Source organism: Pinus tabuliformis, chromosome 8 (genome assembly GCF_031772625.1).
Source record: "Pinus tabuliformis cultivar Carrire ecotype Pingquan chromosome 8, CPIR1, whole genome shotgun sequence".
Taxonomy (NCBI): Eukaryota; Viridiplantae; Streptophyta; class Pinopsida; order Pinales; family Pinaceae; genus Pinus; species Pinus tabuliformis.
In genome coordinates this window covers 903962704-903985569 of record NC_142294.1, presented here as the reverse complement: position 1 = coordinate 903985569, position 22866 = coordinate 903962704, and the positions used below count along the sequence as shown (strand labels likewise).

The following is a 22866-nucleotide window of genomic DNA, read 5'->3' as shown; positions in this document are numbered from 1 at the left end:
TCTGAACAGGGAAATAGAAAAAGCGGTATACATTGAACAACCAGAGGGCTTTGAGACACATGAGAAGAAGTCTCATGTATGCAGGTTGAAGAAAGCCTTGTATGGGCTGAAGCAGGCACCTAGAGCATGGTATGGCAGAATCGATGGCTACTTGCAGAAGATGGGATTTGTCAAGAGTGACGCGGATCCAAATCTCTACTATTTGGTTGTAGAAAATGAGCTGCTGATCTTAGTATTGTATGTGGATGATCTCTTTTTGATAGGATCATCCAGGCTCATTGGGGACTGCAAGAAGAATCTAGCCATAGAATTCGATATCAAAGATATGAGATGAATGCATTATTTCCTGGGGTTGGAAGTTTGGCAGCAAGAGGGAAAGATCTTCCTTGGGCAAGGGAGGTATACTACAAAAATCCTAAAAAGAGTCAGGATGGAGGACTGTAGACCCATGGCTACTCCAATGGTTACCAACTAGAAGAAGATTGATGCATCAGAAGACAAGTATGTTGATCCCATCTTATACAGGCAACTTATAGGGCCCTTGATGTATCTGGTTAATACTGGGCCGGACATTTGCTACGCTGTCAACACCCTTAGTCAGTTCATGGTGGAACCGAAGAGGGCGCACTGGGCAGCAGCTAAACATGTTCTCAGGTATTTACAGGGAACAGTCGATTATGGACTCTTGTACACCAGGGGTAAGGATATCAGATTGAGTGGATTTACTGATGCAGATTGGGCATAAAGCTCAGTGGATCGGAAAAGTACCCTCCGGGTACTGTTTCAACATTGGATTAGGAATAAATTCCTGGTGCAGTAGGAAACATAAGTCCGAGGCTCTGAGCTCATCTGAGGCAGAATATAGGGCGACAAGCACAACTTCGTGTGAGGCCATATGGCTTAGAAAACTGCTTGTGAACCTATTCAGAAGGAAAATGGAGGCGACCAGGATCATGTGCGACAATCAGAGTTGCATCAAGCTCTCTGAGAATCCAATGTTTCATGATCGGTTAAAGCATATTGATATCTGGTGTCATTTTGTCAGAGACTGTGTCCAACGAGGCGCTGTACAGTTGAGCTACACTCCTACAGGAGAACAGGTGGCAGACATCCTTACCAAGGCCCCTGGAAGAACCAAGTTTGATTATTTCAGGGAGAAGATGGGGATGATAACGAATCCATTTCAGTAACAGAAATGGGTATGATGTTGCAGTGCAGATGCGGTGTTGGGAAGAAGGACCAACAGCAGCACGAATGCAGAGGGAGTTGCAGTGCAAATGCAATGTTGGGAAGATGGACCAGCAGCAGCACAGATGCAGAGGGAGCTGCATTACAGATGTAGCAGTGGCAGTGATAGAGCCATGTGCAGCAGTCCAAGATGCAGTGGTGCAGAGGATGTTGGGCAGAGAGGCTTAGCATCATCACAGGTACCGATGTCGTATGATCAGATTAATGCTCAGTGTGGAGTATTTTTAGGGCACAATCCTCGCTAAGAGGGAGTGTTGATTTGGGGAAGCATCGGATGTGCCCTAGCCATGAAAATTGATAGAGAGGCTAAAGCACATGAGATCTCCAAGACCCAAAAATAGTTTGGGCAGATTCTAACTGGTTTGGGAGATATTAAAATAATTAATATTTTTGATGGAGTTCCTAAGTCTAAACTTAGGAAAAATAAAATATCAATGAGTATTAATATAAAACTGGGTTAGAAGGTTCCAAACGTCATGGGTTAAGCCAAATCTAATCTTAGCCGTTGATTAGAGATTTAATCTCGGTTGTTGAAGTACCAACAGGAAAAGTATACGAGGAGGCTTGAGGGTCAGTTGGAAGACACACTGAGGGAGACCAATCAGTTCGATTTCTGGAGCAGGGTTAGCTGAGAAATTCGAACTATTGGTCTGGAGAGCAGCAGGAGGCAACATACGGAACAGAGAGTCGGGATCAGCAACAGAAGACTAGTGCAGAGGCAGGAGAGGCAAACGCAGAGGTAGCCGGAGACTACGCAGTCACTTGAGGGTCTGCGTGGGTGACGCAAAGAGGCCTAGGGCTAGCGCAGTCAAGCAGGGGCTGACGCAGAGTGTCTGGAAGCTACGTAGAGGTCAGCCAGGCTGACGCTGGGACTGGAGAAGTGCTGGAGAATTTTTCTCTCTGTTGGGTAAGCCAGTTTGGCACCTTGTTGTACTGAAAAATTGTTGAATAATAAAATCCTCCCTTGCTGTACCGTTTTCTCGCATTGGGTTTTTCTGGGGACTGTTGTCCAAAATATCTGTGTCGATGTGTTGATTCTTGTGCATGTGTTTGTTTCTGTATTATGGTGTGATATCTGCAGCAGAATTTATTTTAATGTTTATTGAGGAATTTCATAAATAACCTATTGAAAGTAAGTAGGCAAAGTAAATCAGATGTTGCAGTGATAGAATTTTCACAGCTCCCTCCCCTCTACCACCACAAACTTTGTGTCATGAGACCTCCTAAAGGTCCTACCGTCCTCGAGTCTGACATCCCGACTGACAATGACTCTCCTGCCTTGGAATGTAGACCCTATAGGCCTTTGAGACGTCATTGTAGCCCACAAAGATCACTCTCTCAGAAGAGGGTTCCAGTTTAGGCCTCTCCTCTTAAGAAATATGGACAAAAAATGGACTACCAAATATACGAAGGTGGCTCATGTCTAGTCTCACTCATATAAAATCCTCCTCAGGAGTCTTGTCCTCCACTGCCTTGTGAGGACACCTGTTCTACAAGTAAATAACTATATTGCAAGCCTTCACCCACAAGAACATAGGCAATTCCTAATCATGGATCATTTCCTTGGCTGTGCTAACTATGGTACTATTCTTCCTTTCCGCGACCCTGTTTTGCTGTGTTGTAAGGCATTGTGAGTCCTCTCTTGATTTTTGCCTCCCTACAGAAACCCTTGATCTCATTGGAGGTATGCTCACCCTTGTTATTTGATCTTGGCACCTTGATCTGCTTCCCAATCTTGTTCTTCACAAGAGCTTTGAACTCTTGAAACTGATTGAAGTCCTCATCCTTGGTCTTCAAAAAGTAGATCCAAGTCCTTCTAGAATAATCATCTATGAAAGTCAAAAGTAGTTGAACCTCGTGATCGACTCCACTAACATACGACCCTGTCAGGCCAGGGTAACTCCAGACTTGGCAGAAAAAACTGATTGATATATTTCATTAGGTAACTATTGTTTATATATAGGAATGTGACTGATCAGTTCATCTACTCGATGACTGTTCACATTCCGGGTACACCCAACCGCTGAGGATTAGGTGTCAACAATTCCCCCCTTTAATCTGAAGGGATGTTGGTGAGTCCAAGCATCGTTCTGAATCTTTCAAGCTTTTCTCTTCCAAGCGCTTTGGTGAAGATGTTTGCAATTTGCTCATTTGTGGAACAATGACGGAGATGGATTGTTTTGGCCTCAACATGATGTCGGATCAGATGATATTTAGTATTGATGTGCTTAGTACGATCATGGAACTTTGGGTTCTTGGCCAACTTTATTGCAGAGGTGTTGTCAATCATGAGTGGAGTTGATTGTACTTGTTTTACCTGCAAATCTTCAAGAATTTTCCTGAGCCACACAATTTCTTTCGTTGCTTCAGCTGCTGCCACGTATTCTGCTTCTGTTGTGGAATCTGCTGGAACTGATTGTTTGAGTGATCTCCAAGAGACAGCTCCTGATCCAAGACTCATAGCATATCTTGAAGTAGATACTCCAGTTTCTTTGTCTCCATCGAAGTCTGAATCAGAGTATCCAATCAAGCTGAAGTCGTCCACCTGTGTATACTTGATTCCAAGGTCTTGAGTTCCCTTCAAGTACCTTAGAACTCTTTTTGCAGCAGACCAATGTCCCTCACAAGGCTTTTGCATAAACCTAGAGAGGATTCCAACATCAAATGAAATGTCTGGTCTGGTAGTAGTGAGGTAGATGAGACTTCCTATAAGCTGTCTATACTTTGTTGCATCCTCAAATTCCTTTCCTTCAATAGATGTGAGCTTTAAGTTTTGTTCCATTGGAGTAGAAAGAGGATTGCACTCTGTCATGCCAAATCTGTTTAACAAATCTCCAATGTATTTCTTTTGAGAAAGAAATATGGATTTTGGATGTTGGGTTACTTCAATGCCAAGATAATAATGAACATAGCCCAAATCAGTCATTTCAAAACTTTTTCCTAATTCTTTCTTTATGGATGCAATATAGCTTTCATTGTTCCCTGTCATTAAAAGATCATCTACATATACCACAAGATATACCACTGTTTTGCCAACTTTCTTGACAAATAAAGTTGCATCATCAAGATCAAAATGATTGAAGTTGAGTTTCAGAAGATGCTCTGTTAGTTTTTCATGCCAGGCTCGTGGTGCTTGTTTGAGGCCATACAAGGAATTCACAAGTTTGCATACTTTATGTTCATGTCCTTTCACAGCAAATCCTTCAGGCTGGGACATAAAAACATTCTCTTTTAGATCTCCATTCAAGAATGCAGTTTTTACATCCATTTGATGGACTTTCCAACCGTTCTGAGCAGCTAGTGCAAAGAGTGTCCGGATGGTGGCCCATTTTGCTGTGGGGGCAAAAGTTTCCTCATAATCGACCCCTTCCTTCTGTGCAAAACCTTTTGCCACAAGCCTAGCTTTGTGCTTGTCAAGTGAGCCATCAGCTTTGTATTTGTTCTTGTAGACCCACTTGCAGCCAATTGGTTTGGTTCCAAATGGAGGATCAACCAGCTTCCAAGTGCCATTCTTTATGAGGGCATCATACTCCTTTTGCATCGCTTCTTTCCATTCATCATGAGAAGCAACTTCTTTGAAGGAAGTTGGTTCAAAATCTGTAGACAAGTTCAATTCACAATCATAAGTAACATCCATATCAACAGGTGAATTAGAGTCATCTACATCACCTCCATTTTGTCGGTTTGAATTTCTGGTTCCTGTTTTTCCAATTTCATCAGGATGAACACTTTCAAGTGTCTTTGTCAGCCACTTTGGGGGACCTTTCTGAGATGGTCCAAGCTGCTGTGTTGATTGAGTTGGGACTGAATCAAGATTGAGTCTCCCAATTCTATCAATTACATCACTTAAAGCATCATCCGTTGTTGGAGTTTCATGCAGGGGAGTTTGTTCTTCAGAAGAAGATTCCACATGTTGTTCTAGTATAGGAATCCCCCCTTCAAGATGTGGAATCTGATTATCAAATTCTTGAAATGATTTTGTTTTTGCGAATCTATCCAAGCGATCAAGTTGCCGCTCAACAACATTGTCAGATTTGGATGATTCAAGAAAAATGACATCTCTAGATACAACAAACTTTTTATTTACTTCATCATAGAGGCGGTATGCTTTAGATGTGTTTGAATACCCCAGGAAGATACACTTACGACTTCTAGCACCAAGTTTGTTTCTATGTACCTTTGGTATTAAAGCATAACAGGTGGAACCAAAGATCCTGAGATGTTTTACCGAAGGAACATGTCCATACCACAATTCATAAGGAGTCTTGTTTCTTATAGCACTAGATGGACATCTATTCTTTATATATGCAGCACATAGAACAGCATCAGCCCAAAACATTATCTTTACAATTTTGAAGAAAAGCATGGATCGTACCATATTCAAGATTGTTCTATTCATTCTTTCTGCTACACCATTCTGTTGGGGATTATAAGGTACAGTTGTTTGATGTTTGATTCCATGTTGGCGAAGATAGTTGTCAAATTCATTTGATGTATATTCTTTTCCATTATCAGTGCGAATAGACCCAATATGAGATTGTGCATCATTTTCAATCCATTTATGAAAATTCTTGAATGTTTGAAAAGCATCAGATTTGTTCTTCAATAAATAAACCCAACACATTCTAGTGTAATCATCAATAAATGTCATGATATATTTATTTCCATTTGCAGAAGGAACAGGCATTGGACCACATAAATCTGAATGAATGAGTTCAAGCTTCCTATGTGCTCTTGAATGTGAATCATGAAAAGACTGTTTGCTATGCTTTCCTAGAATGCAAGCATCACATTGCTTATGTTTCCTAGGAATTGTAGGCAAACCAGCAACACCATTTTTCTTCAATAAGCGGAGACTGTCATAGTTTAAATGTCCAAATCTAGCATGCCATAATAAACTTGATGGAAGTGTACCTTCTTCATGATGAGAAATATATGAGAAATGTTGTGCATGAGCAGAGGTTCCTTGCAGTTTGAGAAGCCTGTCTTCTTCTATTCCCCTCATGACAAGTGAGTGGTCAGAAGCTTTTCTTACCTCAAGCTTGCCATCAAACATATGAATGGAGTGACCTTGCTGGCGGATGTGGACCAAGGACAACAAGTTTCTCTTGAGCTGTGGGAGATATAGAACATGATGCAGAAGAAAGTCTGGAAGACCAGGCAGTTTAAGCCTGATTGTGCCAAGCCCTGATGGCTTGATTTTTGACTGATCTGCAAAGTATACTGCTCCATCAACATTGTCAGTGAAATCTTCAAAAAAATCTTTCCTATGAGTCATATGACAGGTTGCTCCTGAATCAAGCAACCAATCATTTTTCGAAGAAGCAAGTGAGGCATTAAACAAATCTTCATTTACTCCAATGTTACATTGTGCCTCAATATAGTGAGCGGATTCAGGTGCTTTACCTTTGTCTGTATCATCAGTTTTACCTTTCTGCTGGTTTCTTTTCTGCTCAATTTTGTCCCATGGTAGCTTGCATGTAGAAGCATCATGTGATCCATTTCGTTTGCAGCGAATGCAATGCAGATCTGCTTTTTCTGCTTGAGAATGTTTGCCCCCCCTGCCTCTGAAGTATCTTCCTCTTCCTCTTCGTCCACCTCTTCCTCTTGTAGAATCATGAGCAGGATGCTTTTCTTTATGAGCAAGGCAAACAGTTTCTTCAGAAGATTCAGGGACTGTCTTCTTTCCAAAGGCTTTCTCTCTTTCAGCAAACTTTTTCACAAGAGAGTCAAAGGTTATATCTTTAAGATTTCCATTTGCTTGTAAAGACTCAAGATAATTGGAGTAAGTAGGATAGAGTGCCTTGAGAAAAGCAATAAGAGGGATATCCAGCTCAACCTTAGTGGATTTGATATCATGCATTATGGATTTTACTTCAGATGCAAGAGCAAGAGGATCATTATTTTTTAGTTCAAGAGTGAAGAGTTTAATCATGAGCTGAACAACTTCAAGTGCAGAATGTGAGTCATAAAGTTCTTTCAGCTTTTGTAAAGTTTCAAAGGCAGTTGAATATGATGAAATATGGCGACTTACTTCTTCATTTACAGATGCTGCGATTAATGCATAGGCTTTGCTGTTCTTGTTTTCCCAAATGACGAGCTCTTTGTCTGATGTAGGCTGTACTGGGTCATTGTCTCCTTCTCCGACACACACTCCCTTCCACAACTCATTGTAGATGAGGGTGTGTTTTACCATCCGGGACCATTCAGGATAGTTCTCCTTGCCAGTGAGAACTATCCCTACCATAGAGATGATTGAATACATTCTGTAAAAAATGCCTCTGCTGATAAAAAACTTCTGTTGATAAAAAAAAATTCTGCTGATATACAGTGAAGTAGTATTAAAAAAGGTAACAGATTTCAAATACTTTTATGTACTGTTTCTTCAAATCCCTTCAAGTATCCTCATATAATATATCCACCACATTCCATATCTACAACTATTCAAACAACGTCCAAAAAACCATTCAAAACTTATTTAAATAGCGTCCAAAACTCAAACGCTGGTCAATGTAACCACAGTGCACACATATATACAACGTTAGTGCACATATAAACCACGCATTAATTCAGCACCGCCACAGCAACAGGCATTAACTCAGCACCGCTATCTCAAATAAAAGGAACACCGCATACAGCTATTCAGGTCACTCCAAAAGATCTATCAAAAAACTTTGCAATTAAAGCTAAGAGCCGGGAGTATACTGCTCCATCAAACAGTGTAATAATTCAATAACTATTTGAAAAGCAAATAAAGATTAAACGAAAGCTGCATAGCGTATTTAGTTCGACCAATCATATACACGATTTTCACCATCGCAGATTACTTGATTGGGATTTTACATTCCAACGTTCCTTCTTCATACCAGTAATGGTGGGTCGCATCTAGATTGAATGAATGCTTCACGTGCAGGTTGCTTTGACGATCAGGCTTGCTTTGAACTTGTGCCCCACGACTTTCACGCCGCCTCTTCGGCTCTGCGAAGTGGATCAAATGCTCCACAACTTTATGACGCAGCAAACCAACAGGGCTATCTACACAGAAATTTGTCTTGCAGGCGAGCTCTTGTTTCTGGGTTTCTCTTGTCTCATTCCAGTTCTTTGCCGCCTGCCCAGATGTTCAAGAGCATATTACAAGAATTTGCACTGAAGAACTCTTATCCATTGCCTGAAAGACTGCTTATGCAATACTTTGACTCACAGTATTACCATTCGGACATTCGCTTGGCTCTAGGCTCCACGACTTTCACGCCGAAAATCGCAGGACAGATTCAATTGTAGAAGAAACGCACGGCCTCCACCGTGGCTATCCATGGTGATTTCTGACGATGAAGATGCAACTTCATTGATCTGATGGGTTTCCACCTCCAGAAAACGATCTAGCTCCTCTCCTTGGAACGGTTTTGGATTTTGGGTGAATTCAGGGCAGCGCAGGTGTGGCAGAATGACAGAGCCGTTTGAGGACAGAGCGCTGGCAGAGGCAGAGGCGTTAACCAATGGATGCAATTACACTAAAACTAGCAGGCAGAATATGGGATAGAGGAGTTACAAGGCACGCCAAAAAAAGAACCTGGGACCTGCGCTCTGATACCATGTCAGGCCAGGGTAACTCCAGACTTGGCAGAAAAAACTGATTGATATATTTCATTAGGTTACTATTGTTTATATATAGGAATGTGACTGATCAGTTCATCTACTTGATGACTGTTCACATTCCGGGGACACCCAACCGCTAAGGATTAGGTGTCAACAGACCCATACATCTGAATGCATCATGTCGAACTCTCCCTTGGACCTGGTCTCACTGCGAGGAAAGGTTTCCTTGGCATGGTTGCCAAGCACACATCCTTTACACACTCTTCTGCCTCACCTTGATCTTTAGAACCAGTGACCATCTCCCGCAACAGTGGTAAAGACCTACAATGTAGATTCCCATCCTTTTGTGCCTAAGCTCACACTGGCTGCCATTGTTATGCACCAGGGCCTTCACAGGGTGTTCTCTCAATAGATATAGGTTGCTTTCCCTGATCCCTATCACATGCCTCTCGGCCTCAAAAATTTCATCTCCCATGAAGTTGGCTGAAAGTTCTTCTCCAACCTTGGTACATATGACACCTCCTTAACCTCCATAGTACTTCCCGAGTCCAGCTGTAACTATATATTGCCAACACCCTTCACTGCATATCTCATATTATCTCCAAGCTCTACATGGAGATTTTGGTGCTTCTTGGTGAAGCTGGTAAAGAGGTCATCTTGAGTAGCTCCACTTTTCACAAAAAACACACCATGAGATATGGTGCCAGAAAAACAAGAGACCAAGGCAAACTCCTTATCAAACTTCTCGGAAAGCTCATCCATTTATGTTGTTGCTGCTGTAGAAGTTTTCCCTTTTCCCTTCTTGTTTGGACATTGTCTGGCATAGTGACCGAACTTGTGACATGCAAAGCACTTGAATTTGCTCATGTCCTTCTCCTTCTTACATTGTGCTCATGTCCTTCTCCTTCTTACCCTGTGAAGATCTACCTATACCTTGGTTCTGCTTGGCCTTTCCCTTGCCCTTCTTCATTTGCCCAACAAGAGCGAGATCCACCTCATCTCCCCCCCATGTTTCCACCACTGATAAAACTTTTCCAAATCTCCCTTTGGATAACGTCGTCCCACAATCGGTTCCAATCTGGAAGTTGCTGCCTCGCAAGGATCCCCTCCACAATGGTGGTCCATTGCTGAGCACACCCTTTTAGAGCTACTTTTACATGCTCTGAATCAACCACAACTTCTCCCATAGCTGATAGTTCATCACGAGCCTGCTGGATCCTGGTGAGATATGAGGTCACAGTCTCAAATTTGTTCATGTGAATACGGTTAACCTTCTGTCACGGCACCATCTTCCTGTTCTCATTGGTACTTTGGTATAGATTGGTCAAGGCTGTCCACATCTTGTATGCAGTATCCTTTCCTATTATGTGAGGGATCATGTGATCAGACAGACCAAAATAATTCTCCTTGCTTTCACATCCTTCAGCTTGTGATCGTCTGCTTGTGCAGGGTCTATAGGAACCTAGATATGCGTGCTTGCAAATTCCCACAAGGCATTCACCTTTAGAATAATGGAGATCTGTTCCTTCCATTGAATGAAATTAGTATTACTGCCCCCTTCCAACCTGTCTTCATACCTCAAACCCGATGATGCCATACTAAACAAATTGACTTGGCCACAAAAAACAATAAATAATTTTAAATCTACTGTCCAAAATATCTTTTACTGTCAAATCTGTGATCTCTCTCCTATCAGAGTTTTAGAGCTCTAATACCATGTTAATTTAAACTCTTATCAGCCCTGATTTAATTTCACTCAGCAATTTAACAATACCCAAAAAAATATTTTACCAAATAAATTTCAGAACTGCTGAAAACTAAATACGCTGATAATTAACAGGTAAATTTGCAGCAGAAATAAGTGAGAAATCAATGACAGGTACAACAGAAAAATTCACCCACAAAACCCTTTTGAAAATTTATTAACTCAGAAAATATGGGTCAGACCCACAGAGAAATACATAGGAAATTATAGCTGATAAGAAGACCTGTAACTTGGTCTCTTACTGAGAAATTTGACCTGAGAAAACCCCTGTTGCCTAAGAAATTTGGCCTCAGCAAAAACTCTGCCTACCTGATCAAGATCTCGGCCTCTATGGCCCTCCTTGATGTCACATGTGTGAGCCGCGGCTGTCTTGTCTGTGCACTTTTGTCACTCGCACATATGGGCTTTGGCTTGGTTCATTGCTGCTTAACCTTCTTCCTCCAATTCAACCTCTAGATTTCCTCCAGAAATCTCTTCAGCGTCCTCCTGAATCTTCTTGGTCAAATCGAGCCTTCTCACTCGGCAAATCACTCGCTCAAATGTTCAACAAAGATTGTGTGTCAGCCTCTTCTCTTAGGCTCAATTTATAACTTCATTAAGCCTAGATTGACGGCTGAGATTAAATCGTCGAGTTACTAAAGATACATCACTTAAATTAACTTACTTTTCTTAGGCCTTCTTTTCCTAGCATAAAAAAATTAATAAATTTTTTGCATGTCATGCATGTCTCATGCAACCCTTGGGTGTTTCATGTCTCATGCAACCTTCATGCGTACCTTGTATGTTGCATGCAATCCTCATGCATGCCTTGCATGTCACATGCAGGCCTCATTCATATCTTTCATGTTGCATGCAAGCTCCTAAAGAGGCAAAACAAGATTTTCCTAGCTAACACACCAAGGTAGAAGACCTTCTGCAGCTACAAAATTCAACATGTTCCACAATAATATTTGTCAACAACATGCTATTTCCATTTTAATGATAGTGGTCTTTTCTATCTTCGTGTTAGTCATTTGCTCGTTTATTCATGCAGTACTTTTCACTTTAGATCAATTTGGCGGCATATGAGAGCAAAGATGATGGGGCTTCGACTTTCAAAGACAGTCCTGCTATCTTGGTTTCACTTTTTATAGATTGGAAGTTTATTTTTCTATTAGGTGCCTTTTTTTCACTTGTTGAACAGTATGCCAAAGGACTGATAGCCCTTAGTACGGCAACTTTCTGCTTCATTATGGCAAATCAATACTGTCACGTTTTTCTCTTCATTACTTAGAAGTTTTAGTATGCACACAACACTTCTAGAGAATTTTATTTCAAATCTAGAAATTGATTCAATGAACCATATTTCTGTTGCAGGCAGGGACCCAATTTTGGGATGAAACACTGGAATCTGAACTAAACCGGGGTGAACTGAGTAGTGCATCTTTTGACAGGTTGTCTCTAGCTCTAAATATCAGCCATTTTGCTGAATTGCAATTTCAATGTCTTACTATCTCAAAACTAACTCTTCTGTTGCTTATCTATTATTGATATAATTTCAAACGAGGTTAATGACCTGTTTAATAATTAGCTGGTCATTTCCAGCTTATTTTAGGATTCCCATATTTGTAAAATTGCCTGCAATTATTTTCCTGTTACTTTCAAACAAGGTAAGATCAATTCTGTTGAATGTCCAGGTACTGTATGGTACTTTTTGCAGGGATTGCTGCTGAAGCACTTATTTATGGGGAAGCAGAAGGTGGTGAAAGTGATGAGAATTTATTCAAGGCTGTTGTTTCTCTTCTTCGACCTCCATGGTCTCTTTCGCAGGTTCATCACACTTCTGGCTAATCATCAAGTTTTTGAACAAGAATATTTTCTATTGTTTTGCATTGAAGATTGATAATTTGTTAATGGCAGATGTCAAACCAGGCACGTTGGGCTGTTCAGCAATCGTATATACTTCTTAAAGACCACAAAAATGTTCATAGAGCTGCTGTTAAAGCTTTAGAAAAAAGCAGTAGCCTTGGTTTTATCATAAGAAAAATTGAAGATGCCATGGCTGCTTCTCAATAGGGAGATACTGTATACATTTTAAGACTGCACTTGATTTTTTAAAAACATAGTAAGTGCACTAAAGTTAGAGGATATTTAGCAGTTAGACAACCATTTACTCTTGCATACATTTATAAATGTTCGCAGGCTTGATGCTTTCTTTGATGCCAATGCCAGCTCATATTTTCCATGGCTCTAATGTGCAGGTCGTTGTTAAGTGTTAAATGGATGCTATCAACAGAATTGCTATCTACGTCCATTTATAAGTCTAAGAGGGGCACTGTGTCACACACACTATTATTCTTGTTTGTAAAACTAATAAAAATTTGTTCTGGAGCGAAAGAGAGGAAATGGAAAGCGAGGCAAAGTTCAGTGGCAAATTCTCCATTGGGCAATTTTTCTTTTTTGACGAATAATTGAAAGCTTATTATATATTTTTTTGTCCAAAATATTGGAAGGTTCAAACTACGTAAGTCTATCCATGCTTTAGTGAAGGCATGGTGCCAAATTGAATATGGCCATTTTTCTGTAAACAACAGGTATTGTTATGTATCAGATGATATTCCATGTACACGACTTGATGTTTTGCCTTGTCCAAAGTGATCTTAGTTCTGTGAATCAAGTACTTCTAATTTCATATTCTCATTTTTCTTTTTGAAAAAATGCATCATATAGTTCTCTATGAAATAGAGAGTTACATCAACCAAACAATTGGATTTCTAGGAAATTCCCAATCTAAAAATGCTTGGAATGCTAACACATGAGCCTGTGCCCAATAGTTTTGGACGCAACATCCTTCACAGGAAAAAATGAATTTGGCTTTTACAAGCAAAGCCATTTTGCTTAAAGATTCTCAAAACCCCTAAGCTAAAAGTGGAGGGTTCCTCATGAAAAGTACCATGCCACGTGGACTTCCACAAAAAGCCAATTGAGGATACCAAAACTGTGCACCATAAAAAATATTGTGTTCCTAATCGTCCAAGTTTTCCAAGCAAAGGACTTAGCGAATGTGCTTTAGGATCTCTCGGCCCCACCTTTTGTTTCAGGGGTGGGTCATATAAGGTCGTGAATGTCCTTTTCTACATAATTGTAGAAGGGCTTCCCACAGAGTCCATTTCCAATTTCTCCAAGGAAGACCTGACCCTTGTAGTTTTATTTTAAAAATATAATTTTCAGGAATCATTCCACAAATGCCCCCATAATCTGGTTTGTCTACTTGATTCCACTGTTCAGATTAGTTAAGGTCATGCCTCATGCCCAGGATTCCAAAAATCCCTTACAAAGAAAAGCGCTCCTTGCCTATCTTTCATCAACAAACATAAATAAGAGACCAAGCTGGCTTCTTGGAGCCTTAAACGTCTAGATGGGCCTTGAAACTAGATCCCAGATATCACATAGCCCATGAAATTTCGATTTGAGAAAGCTGGACACTACTTGACATCCAACCCACACCCTTTTAAGCATGAGTGCCTTAACATTACTGTTTATGTCATAGAGTTGAAATGGGCCCTGTGATATCATGAATATGTTGAGCATCTTCAGTTCGATGATGGAATAAAAGTTACCATGGAGCATCCCTGTCCACTGCTTGTACCACCCATTTATTTGTGGAGTGGTTCCTTATGCTCACATGTTTGGGAATTCCTAATCCCCCGTGCTCCCTTGGTAAAGTACAAATATCCGAAGCCACTAAAGGAATTACTTTTGCTGCACCCTGCTTGCCCCATTGAAAACTTTTGAGTACCTACTGTAATTATCCAAGAGAGAACACCATTCAGTCTCGAGATTCTTCCTCAGTATAGTATTCCAGATATAGCCAATTCACAGGATTCCTTCTGATAAGTTCATTGTTAATATATGCAAGATTTAGTCATACCTATAGAGTCATTGTCATTTCTTCAAAAACTTAACATGCACTCCCATTTAAATATGCTGGACCCATTTCTAAACAAATAACACCAGACAACAAATAATAGGAATGGCATTTCTCTTCTTAGCTTTCATCAATGAAGCATGCATATGCTTAACTATATAACCAATTTACTTTTCTTTATAGAGGTAGGATGCTTGTTACTAAATCCAAGTTCTCTTCTTTCAAATACCATACTGACCCATAAGTCCTTACAATTCTTATTGCAGCTATTTCAAACAGTGATTATGCATTATTCTTTCCACCTTTGCTGAATCAATCGAGTTACAATAGTAAATACCAAAACTGTCATATATATGTGTGTGTGTGTTTTCTTGTATAACTTATTCTATCATTGCCAACCTGATATCATTTCAAAGATTATAACTGAGCAAGCTTACATAGCAAATTATTACTAGCTTCAAGAGAATGTTGGTGCGATGGATGCTGGTGCAGTGGGTAGGGATAGGGGCTGGATTGACACGGACCTTTCCTCATCCTGGGGTGGTGGAAGCAGCAATGTAGCATAGCTGGATTGATGAAATTAAAGTTTGTAACAACAATCTACCACCATACCATACTGATATACACTCCAAACTTTTGCTTTCCCTTAACATGCTATAAGAACTATGCTTTGGTAATTTGGGTTAAACTTCTAGCAGGTTTTCAAGTAACATTTTATTCCCTTTCTCTTCCTTTTTTTATTAACAAAATTAGAATATTCACAACAAATTTCTCATACATCCACCCAAGTTATTATAATTCAAATTGATATACAAAACGACTTTTATAAAAAGACCACACTATCACCATGAAAATTTTCTTATTCAAGCGTGTTATACGTGACCAGAAATGCAACTCCGACAGTTGCGCATATGTTCCAGCCATCAGCTCCTTGATCATGACAATTAGTTTCCACCGTACTCATGGATAACTTCTTTCCTTGGGATCCCTGTGGTGTGTGGGATCATGATTAAAGGTAAAAACCTTAAACACATTAGCAAAAGAATATACATGAGAAGTGCATATGCCTATAGCAAAGCTAGTTGGGTTTCTCAACTACAAAACATGTCAAGCCAATCATTGCAACTTGACAAGGGGTTTAATTTCCAGCCTTTCCTTTTAAATACAGCCAACCTAGTGAATCGTTATTCATTATGTTATGCATTTCTTTACCCTTTAGGTCACACCCAAAACCACGGAGACCTCATCTATTTATAGGCTTAGTGAGGCTAGCCACCTCCCCCGTCATTGCAAGATTCCTATTTATTAATTTTATTAATTCTTTATTATTCATCACCTCCTCCCCCATGTGTCTTTTCATCATAATGTCCAAATTAGTTATTTTTTTAGATAATAAATTCTCTATTTTCATTAAAATATTATAAACTTAAGTTTCCCCCTAAAAGTTTGTGATTTAAATTACAATTTAATTTAGTCATGGGTCTCTTTTGATTACTCTAGTCTAGTTCAACATTTGGAAGGATTAGTTGGTGGGGGGTGTTACCACGCAAACCAATAGGGGACCTAAAAGGGGTTCCTAAGGGGGCCACTGCTAGGTCAAGGGCAACGGTGGAGGCTTAGCCCACTGTCAGCATAGCTAAGTCTAGTTGGTGGGGGGTGGTACCACACAAACCAACAGGGGACCTAAAAGGGGTTCCTAAGAGGGCAACTGCTAGGTCAAGGGCAACGATGGTGGCTGGTGGAGGCATAGCCCATTGTCACCATAGCTAAGTCTCCCTGCTCTTTACAGAGTTTCACTAATGGGAGGAGTCTCGGTAGTGTAGGGATCACTTTGTAAGATAGATGTCAATGGATAGGTGAGGGGTGACCCTGAAAACCCTTTCCCAAGGATGGAATGAAAAATGGGAGTTGCTTGCTCTTTAAGCAAGGGACTTGATCCACTAGGGGTAAGGGGTGAGGATTGGAGGGTTGAAGGAGAAAGAATAGGCTTATAAAGGAGTTTCTCAATCCCTATAATCCTTGGAAACTTTGATTCCCAAGTTGTCTTTGACAAATAATCTTTATTAAGAAGTGGGATCACATGGGGCCAAGCAAACCTAGCCCAAGTTTGGAGATGGAATATAGAAACCAATGATGTTCCTATCCTGGACAAGGACCAAACAAGAATATTCACTGTAGAAGGTTGAATTGATCCTACTAAGGTCTAGCCTTGGGGATACCTAGGCAAAATTCGGTCCTAAAGATAGGGCTTGGGATTCCCAGAGATCCCACCATCAAAATGGCCTCAAACATGGAGGAGAGGGAGGGGACCCACCAAGGCAGTAACCTAGAGGAGATCGAAAATTTTCCTTGGTCCAATTGCCGGGAAATTAAGGCCCTAGGTGACCTAATGGGGCTAGACTTAGGAAAAGGGGAAAAATGGTAAAATGAAGGTTGAGATGATCACCCTTTTATGGAACCAGTGCCTAATTCACTTGGGGATATGGAGTCAAGGATGGTAATGAGTAAGAACTTGGATTCTTGATCAAGAAGGCCCAGAAAGTCAACTTCATCCAATGTAGATAGTAAGAAAAGAAAATCAACTTTCACGTATTTATACGTTAAAACAAATGATGCAAGCTTCTCGAGATAAATAATCTCTAGGACATTTCATTCATATAACATTGGCCCATACATTTAATAACTAAAACATAACTCAATTCCACATTATAATAATGCAACAACTAGCCCTAATTTTAGTAGTATGCGGCAACAAGAATAACAACGATAAAAATCACTTACAATGTTATAGAGTATATCCAACCATCAATTCATTTTCATAACAAAGCTCCAATATAAGAGAAATAAACCAAATCCATACATCAAAATTCATTCATCTCCAACAAATATCCTCCAAGGACAAAGTGCGAAAATTCTTTAAGACTAGAGAGATACCAAGTCAAGCGATCATACAAATGAATGTATCTAACATCAATATATAGCCTCCTAAGGAGTTCGAATTAGCATATGGGTCAAATAATTATGTATGCATGTTGTAGGACCCGCCAAAGGCTCAATAACATCTTGAAGTGACATATTGAGGAATAAATTCCTTAGAATATGATGGACAAGGGGGTGGCCCCTTGTTCTCCTAGTGGTAGACCCGTGGTGCTCTCAGTGGATCTGAGGGCACATCAATGACCCCATGGGTCTCCATATGAATTGAATATGTTTGTAGATCCTCTGCAATGGTCCAGATGGTGGAATGAATACTGCCATGTCATTGTACAAGTGTTGGGACACTTGCCAAGAGTGTGGAGCTCATGTGGGGACCTACTGTGCATAGTGTACTAGTCATGTCACCATCGTCCAAAAGTGGATCGCTAGTAGTCTCTGAACATTCGTGAAGATCTGTTGAGTGCTGCCTGCTGTTGTGGAGGCCAGTGTTTTAAAATTCGGCCGAATCAAATCCGAAACGGTCGAGTTGATCCGAGTCGTTGAAAATTTTTGTGACTCGGCAGAAAAAACGGAATGGGAGGTCGAGTCATGACTGACTCGGCCGAGTTATTGCATGACTCAGCCGAGTCAGTCATGACTCGGTCAACCCGACTGGTTCCGCAATAACTCGGCTGAGTCAATGAATGCGGCCTGTAACCCCAAAAAAAATGCAATTTTTCATATTTGTTTAAAATTTTTTAATTGTTAGCTGGTTGGTGGGGACTCCAAGGTGTTTTGTAAATTAGTTAAATGCTATTTGGGGTCCATTCCCCTCTCCTAGTATTGATATGCTATTCAAATTTCATGGTAATGTCAAATTCTTAAAGTAAAAGTGACACTCCTTAATCTTCATTTTCATCCTTTTACTTAAATTTTTAACATTGCCATGAAATGACTCAGGATGTTTGAGAGTGGTTCCGGCCTCATTGGATTTCATATGGAGAAAGTAGAATTTTAGATTTCATTCAAAATCTAGCAGACTTATCAATTTTTCAGGATTTTAGGATTGGAGGATTGCAATGTTTCCATTGAATTTTGTCATGTATTAGGGTATGGAACTCGTATTTAATCAAGAGCACCAATCCCTCTATGTACCTTGATGTTAGTGACATTGGTTGTCGAACTCCTCCGGGATTCGCTCCCAAACCGGGAGCTTCTAAAAATTTCGCTCTCGCTCCCCACTTGCGCTCTCGCTCCCAAGTAACACTGAGCCAGATGATGTTGGCAACTCTAGCAGTAGCCACTAGTACTGGACACAGACTTTTGTTGTAGAGGCCATTTATAGCCTCCTTGGTTATGTGTTTTTGTTTTGATCTCTATATCATCATCGTGTATGTATTGGACAGTGCACTGGGTGCCATCTTGATATAATGAATATATTCATGAGCCTACTTTGATCATATGTTGTCTTCTATCTATATTCTAATGCTGTGTGTTTGGAAACATGAAAGAAAATCTTTAAAATTATGTGTTTTTATAAAAAATAAATATTTAATGTATTTTTTACAACGACTGAGTCATTGAAATCGAGCTGGCCGAGTCGATACCGAGTTGGAGTCGGAGTCGGAGTTGACTCTCGGCCGAGTCGGAATCGGATTCGGAGTTTTAAAACATTGGTGGAGGCCCATGGCTCTCTATGCACACTCTACATGTGCCAATGTGGACCTCTGGGGGTCAGGATTCCATATATGGAAGTCAAACTCAAATGGAAACCACCTACAATCCTGCATAAGATCCAATGCATCCCCTAGGCTTCCAGTACAACCAATGATTAGAATAATTGGGTAAAGGAGCTTACAAACTATGGATAACAAAGTGGGCATTTCATAATGGCATGCCCTTTGGCTTGTGCTAATGTCCCCAAACTCCAAAGGGGGTTAGCTAAGGACCTTATTAGGTGGCTTCAGCCTTTAGAGGGGATAGTATCTCCAAGGTACATCCTTCAAATGGGGGTGGCAAGTGACAAATAGGTGAGATGGAATAGGGAATGAGGGGGCAACACTGGGCCACATAATGGGGCATAGGGGTAGCTAAATAAGGGGAAGCCCACACATGGGTATATAATGTATAGGAGGGAATAGTCGTGGTACATGAGGTGCCTCGACCTTGATTTTTCCACCCTTCTTTATATGCCTTTTTCCTCTTATGAATTTTTCTTTAGTGAACTGCTCAGGGCTCAAAGGACAAGAGCATGGTGTGTATAATATAGCAGTGATTACCCCCTTTGAGGTAGGGAAGTTCATTGCCCTCCAAGGGTTGTGACAATCATGGGTTTTTGGGTGATGGCCATGGATGAGGCTCATCTAGTTCCTATGGAACTAGGGTGATGGCCATGGATGTGGTAGAGCTCATTATCAACTTTTGTCCACGTGCTAATTATTTTTGTCCTGACCATCTTTTGCATTTTGTAGTACAATTTCCTGTTAAATGTGGCCATTTATGCTTTTCACTTTTTCTTTTAATTGCTTCAACCTTCGGGGCATCATTATAGGCTTGACCCAAGTTGGGGGCAAGGGGGTAGGGAGGCTAGCCTTATGTGGACCTAGAATGGGAATGCAGACCGAGGTGGGAGAAAAGATGAACGGAGATATAGTGAGTGGAAAGGGAGTGATATGTGCGGATAAAGGAGCAGGACCAGACACCCAAAATCAGGGTTCCCCAAGTAGTACTACCCTCGAACCAAATGGTCAATAAAGGAGATCCCACAGGACTAAGATCCAAGGGTAGCAACCAAAAGAGATCAAAGGGACAAGAGCACAAACTAAGCCCACTCTTTCCACCAAATCCCCACATCAATCCATACCTACAAGTATCCATGATAAGTAAACCCAATACTCAATTACTAAATGACAAGACATACCTTTAGATTCAGGAGGCCCACCTTCAAAGATACGATCAATATAGGTGGGCGAGGGACCACATGGCTGGCTCAGGTGGCAGAGAAATTGCATAACGAGCTAGTAGGAGGCATCAAGGTGTTGTTGGTTGCTGGTTGAGGCTAATCATGGAGATAAATCTCTCTTGGGGATATCACCCACAAGGTGGTGGGTAACAGGGGGTAAGGCCATTATACCTCTCTGTGACTCCCCTAAATCATAACAGTGGGTTACGGTCTTTGCCCCTTATCCCCAAGGCTCAAATTGTGTATGTTGTCTTTTACTCCTAGATAATTGAGTATGCTACTAGTTAATACTAAATAGTGGTAGTGGTGTGTTTGTTGACCTATCCAACTTCCTTATTTCCTACTTATAGGTAAGCTAAGGTACTACAACTCATCCTTGACATTTAGCGGGTGATCGAGCCATCATTACTTATTCTTGGACTGAGTGTAATCTAGATGGATATTGGTGGCCACCCACCTATTTTATTTAGAATCCCAACATTGTTTCCTATCAATTTCCTACTTTTCAACACAATTTCTTATTTCCTTAGTTTTCTATTTTCAAGAAGTTTTCGGTCTTGAGGCCCTAAAAGATATTTTTTGTAGACACAAGCAAATATTAGTTGAAGATTATGTTTGTAGTCAAAAGATGTTGTCATTGGAGAGAATTTTCTAACGGGATATCATGTGCACCAAATGGAGATTATATGCCAAAGTTACAACCCTAGGAAGTTGACGTTCCAACTAATCTCATTAGGGCCCATAAGCTTTTGGCGCTTCATCTCCTCGGGTTAGGTTTTTCGATGTTTAGGGTTTCTAATTTTTTTTCATGATAAAAAGGCCTCAGAGCCTCATTGTAACACCCAAGCTAGTTTTCTTTCATTCTGCATGTAAACAATTTTCAACATTTGCTATTTGTTAATTGAAGTCCAGTTTCGTTGTATTTTTGTGTTTATGTTTTAAATCTATATTTCATTTCGTTTCTTCATAGATTCGGATTAGTGGTATCAAAGCAGTGTGTTCTTTCTCTTTTTTTCCGTGCATGTCACCAATGATGTCAAGGTATAAGGACTTGGGACTTGAACTGCTTGATCCCTTACTAGACTAGCCTCGCTGACCTCAACGACCTTCCATGGTGGAAGAAAATAAAGATGAGTGAGTAGGAGATCCTATCAAATTGTTGCTTAAAGAAGCCCTCGAGCGACAAAATAATGAAATGATAGATAATTTTTCCCAGATCCTTTTGGCCGATACCAATGGGCGATGCATTTTTATCCAACAATCACTTCAAAGGTGCCACCCCCTTCAAGGTACAAGTTAATTTTGACATAGGCCAAATTGATGCAAATGCTCTAGATAAATGGTTAAATCTACTTCAAGGATATTTTTTGGTTCATAATTTTTTAGATAGAGAAAAAATAATTTTGCACACCTTAAGGTTGCCCCTTAAGTCAAGAATTGGTGGAAAACTTACTATATGATGCATATTGGGGTATACTTGGTAGGGGGAGATACACACTTACCATAGGTAAGGATTAGACACACCAATTGTCCACAAGTTCCCTCAATCCTAGGAGTTATCTGGTTCAATTCCTCTCCCTGGGAGCTCAAACATGGGGGAAGAGCATAGCTTAGTGGAAGAGCATAGCTTAGTGTCCTTAATCAGTTGGGAGCCTTACCCGGGAGGGTCACATCCATCTGTCCAAGATGCTCTATGAAGATCAAGAACTTTCCTTTTTGCAAAGCCTTGGTGAGTATGTCTGCTATTTGCTTATCAATCAAAATATGGAGTCTCACAACTGCTCTTTGTACCATGTCTCGTATATAGTGATCCTTGATCTCAACATGCTTGGACTTGTCATGAAACACGAGATTATCTCCTAATCAGATCCCACTCTTGTTGTCGCAATATATCATCGTCGTATCCAAGACCTTCTCAAATATCTCTCCAAAGAGCTTCCTCAACCACTCTGCCTCATAACTAGCCATTCTAGCAACAATATACTCTGCCTCGACCATGCTCAAAGCTACACACTTTTGTTTCCTTCTCATCCAAGATATCATTATAGAACCCAAACTAAAGCAACACCTGATGTGCTCTTCCTATCAATAACATTTCCATCCCAGTCAACATCAATGTACCCATGAAGTCTCACATCTTCGGTAATATATCGCAGACCTAGATTAATCATCCCATGCAAATATCTTAGCACATGCTTGGCAGCAACACAGTGTGCATGGAGAGGCTCAGTCATAAATTGACTCAAAGTGTTTACTGCAAACATATGTCCGAACGGGTGTTCACAAGGAACATCAATGCCACAATCAACTGTCAATACTCAAAGGGGATCTCCAAGTTGGGTCCAACAACATCTCCACATAATTTCTTGAAGTTCATCTCCATCGATATGGCCAAAGACTTGCATTCTACCATTCCAAAATTTTCATACAATTTCACAACATATTTTCCTTGTGACTGGAAAATATCTATGG

General features: G+C 40.5%; 1 protein-coding gene across 3 annotated transcripts in view; it reads left to right on the top strand.

Moving 5' to 3' along the window:
* LOC149238467 (ATP-dependent zinc metalloprotease) overlaps positions 1-13216 on the top strand; it is a 216115-nt gene extending 202899 nt beyond the window's left edge. For 2 of the 3 annotated variants that reach the window (XM_089373040.1, XM_089373038.1), the window contains 4 exons: positions 11966-12042; positions 12286-12418; positions 12509-12713; positions 12850-13216. In XM_089373040.1, the coding sequence (XP_089229166.1) occupies positions 11966-12042; positions 12286-12418; positions 12509-12664 (366 nt within the window). In that variant the 3' untranslated portion in view covers positions 12665-12713; positions 12850-13216. The remainder of the gene's footprint in view (positions 1-11965; positions 12043-12285; positions 12419-12508; positions 12714-12849) is intronic. The other variant, XM_089373041.1, reaches the window with a different exon arrangement.
* Positions 13217-22866: the final 9650 nt, after the last annotated feature.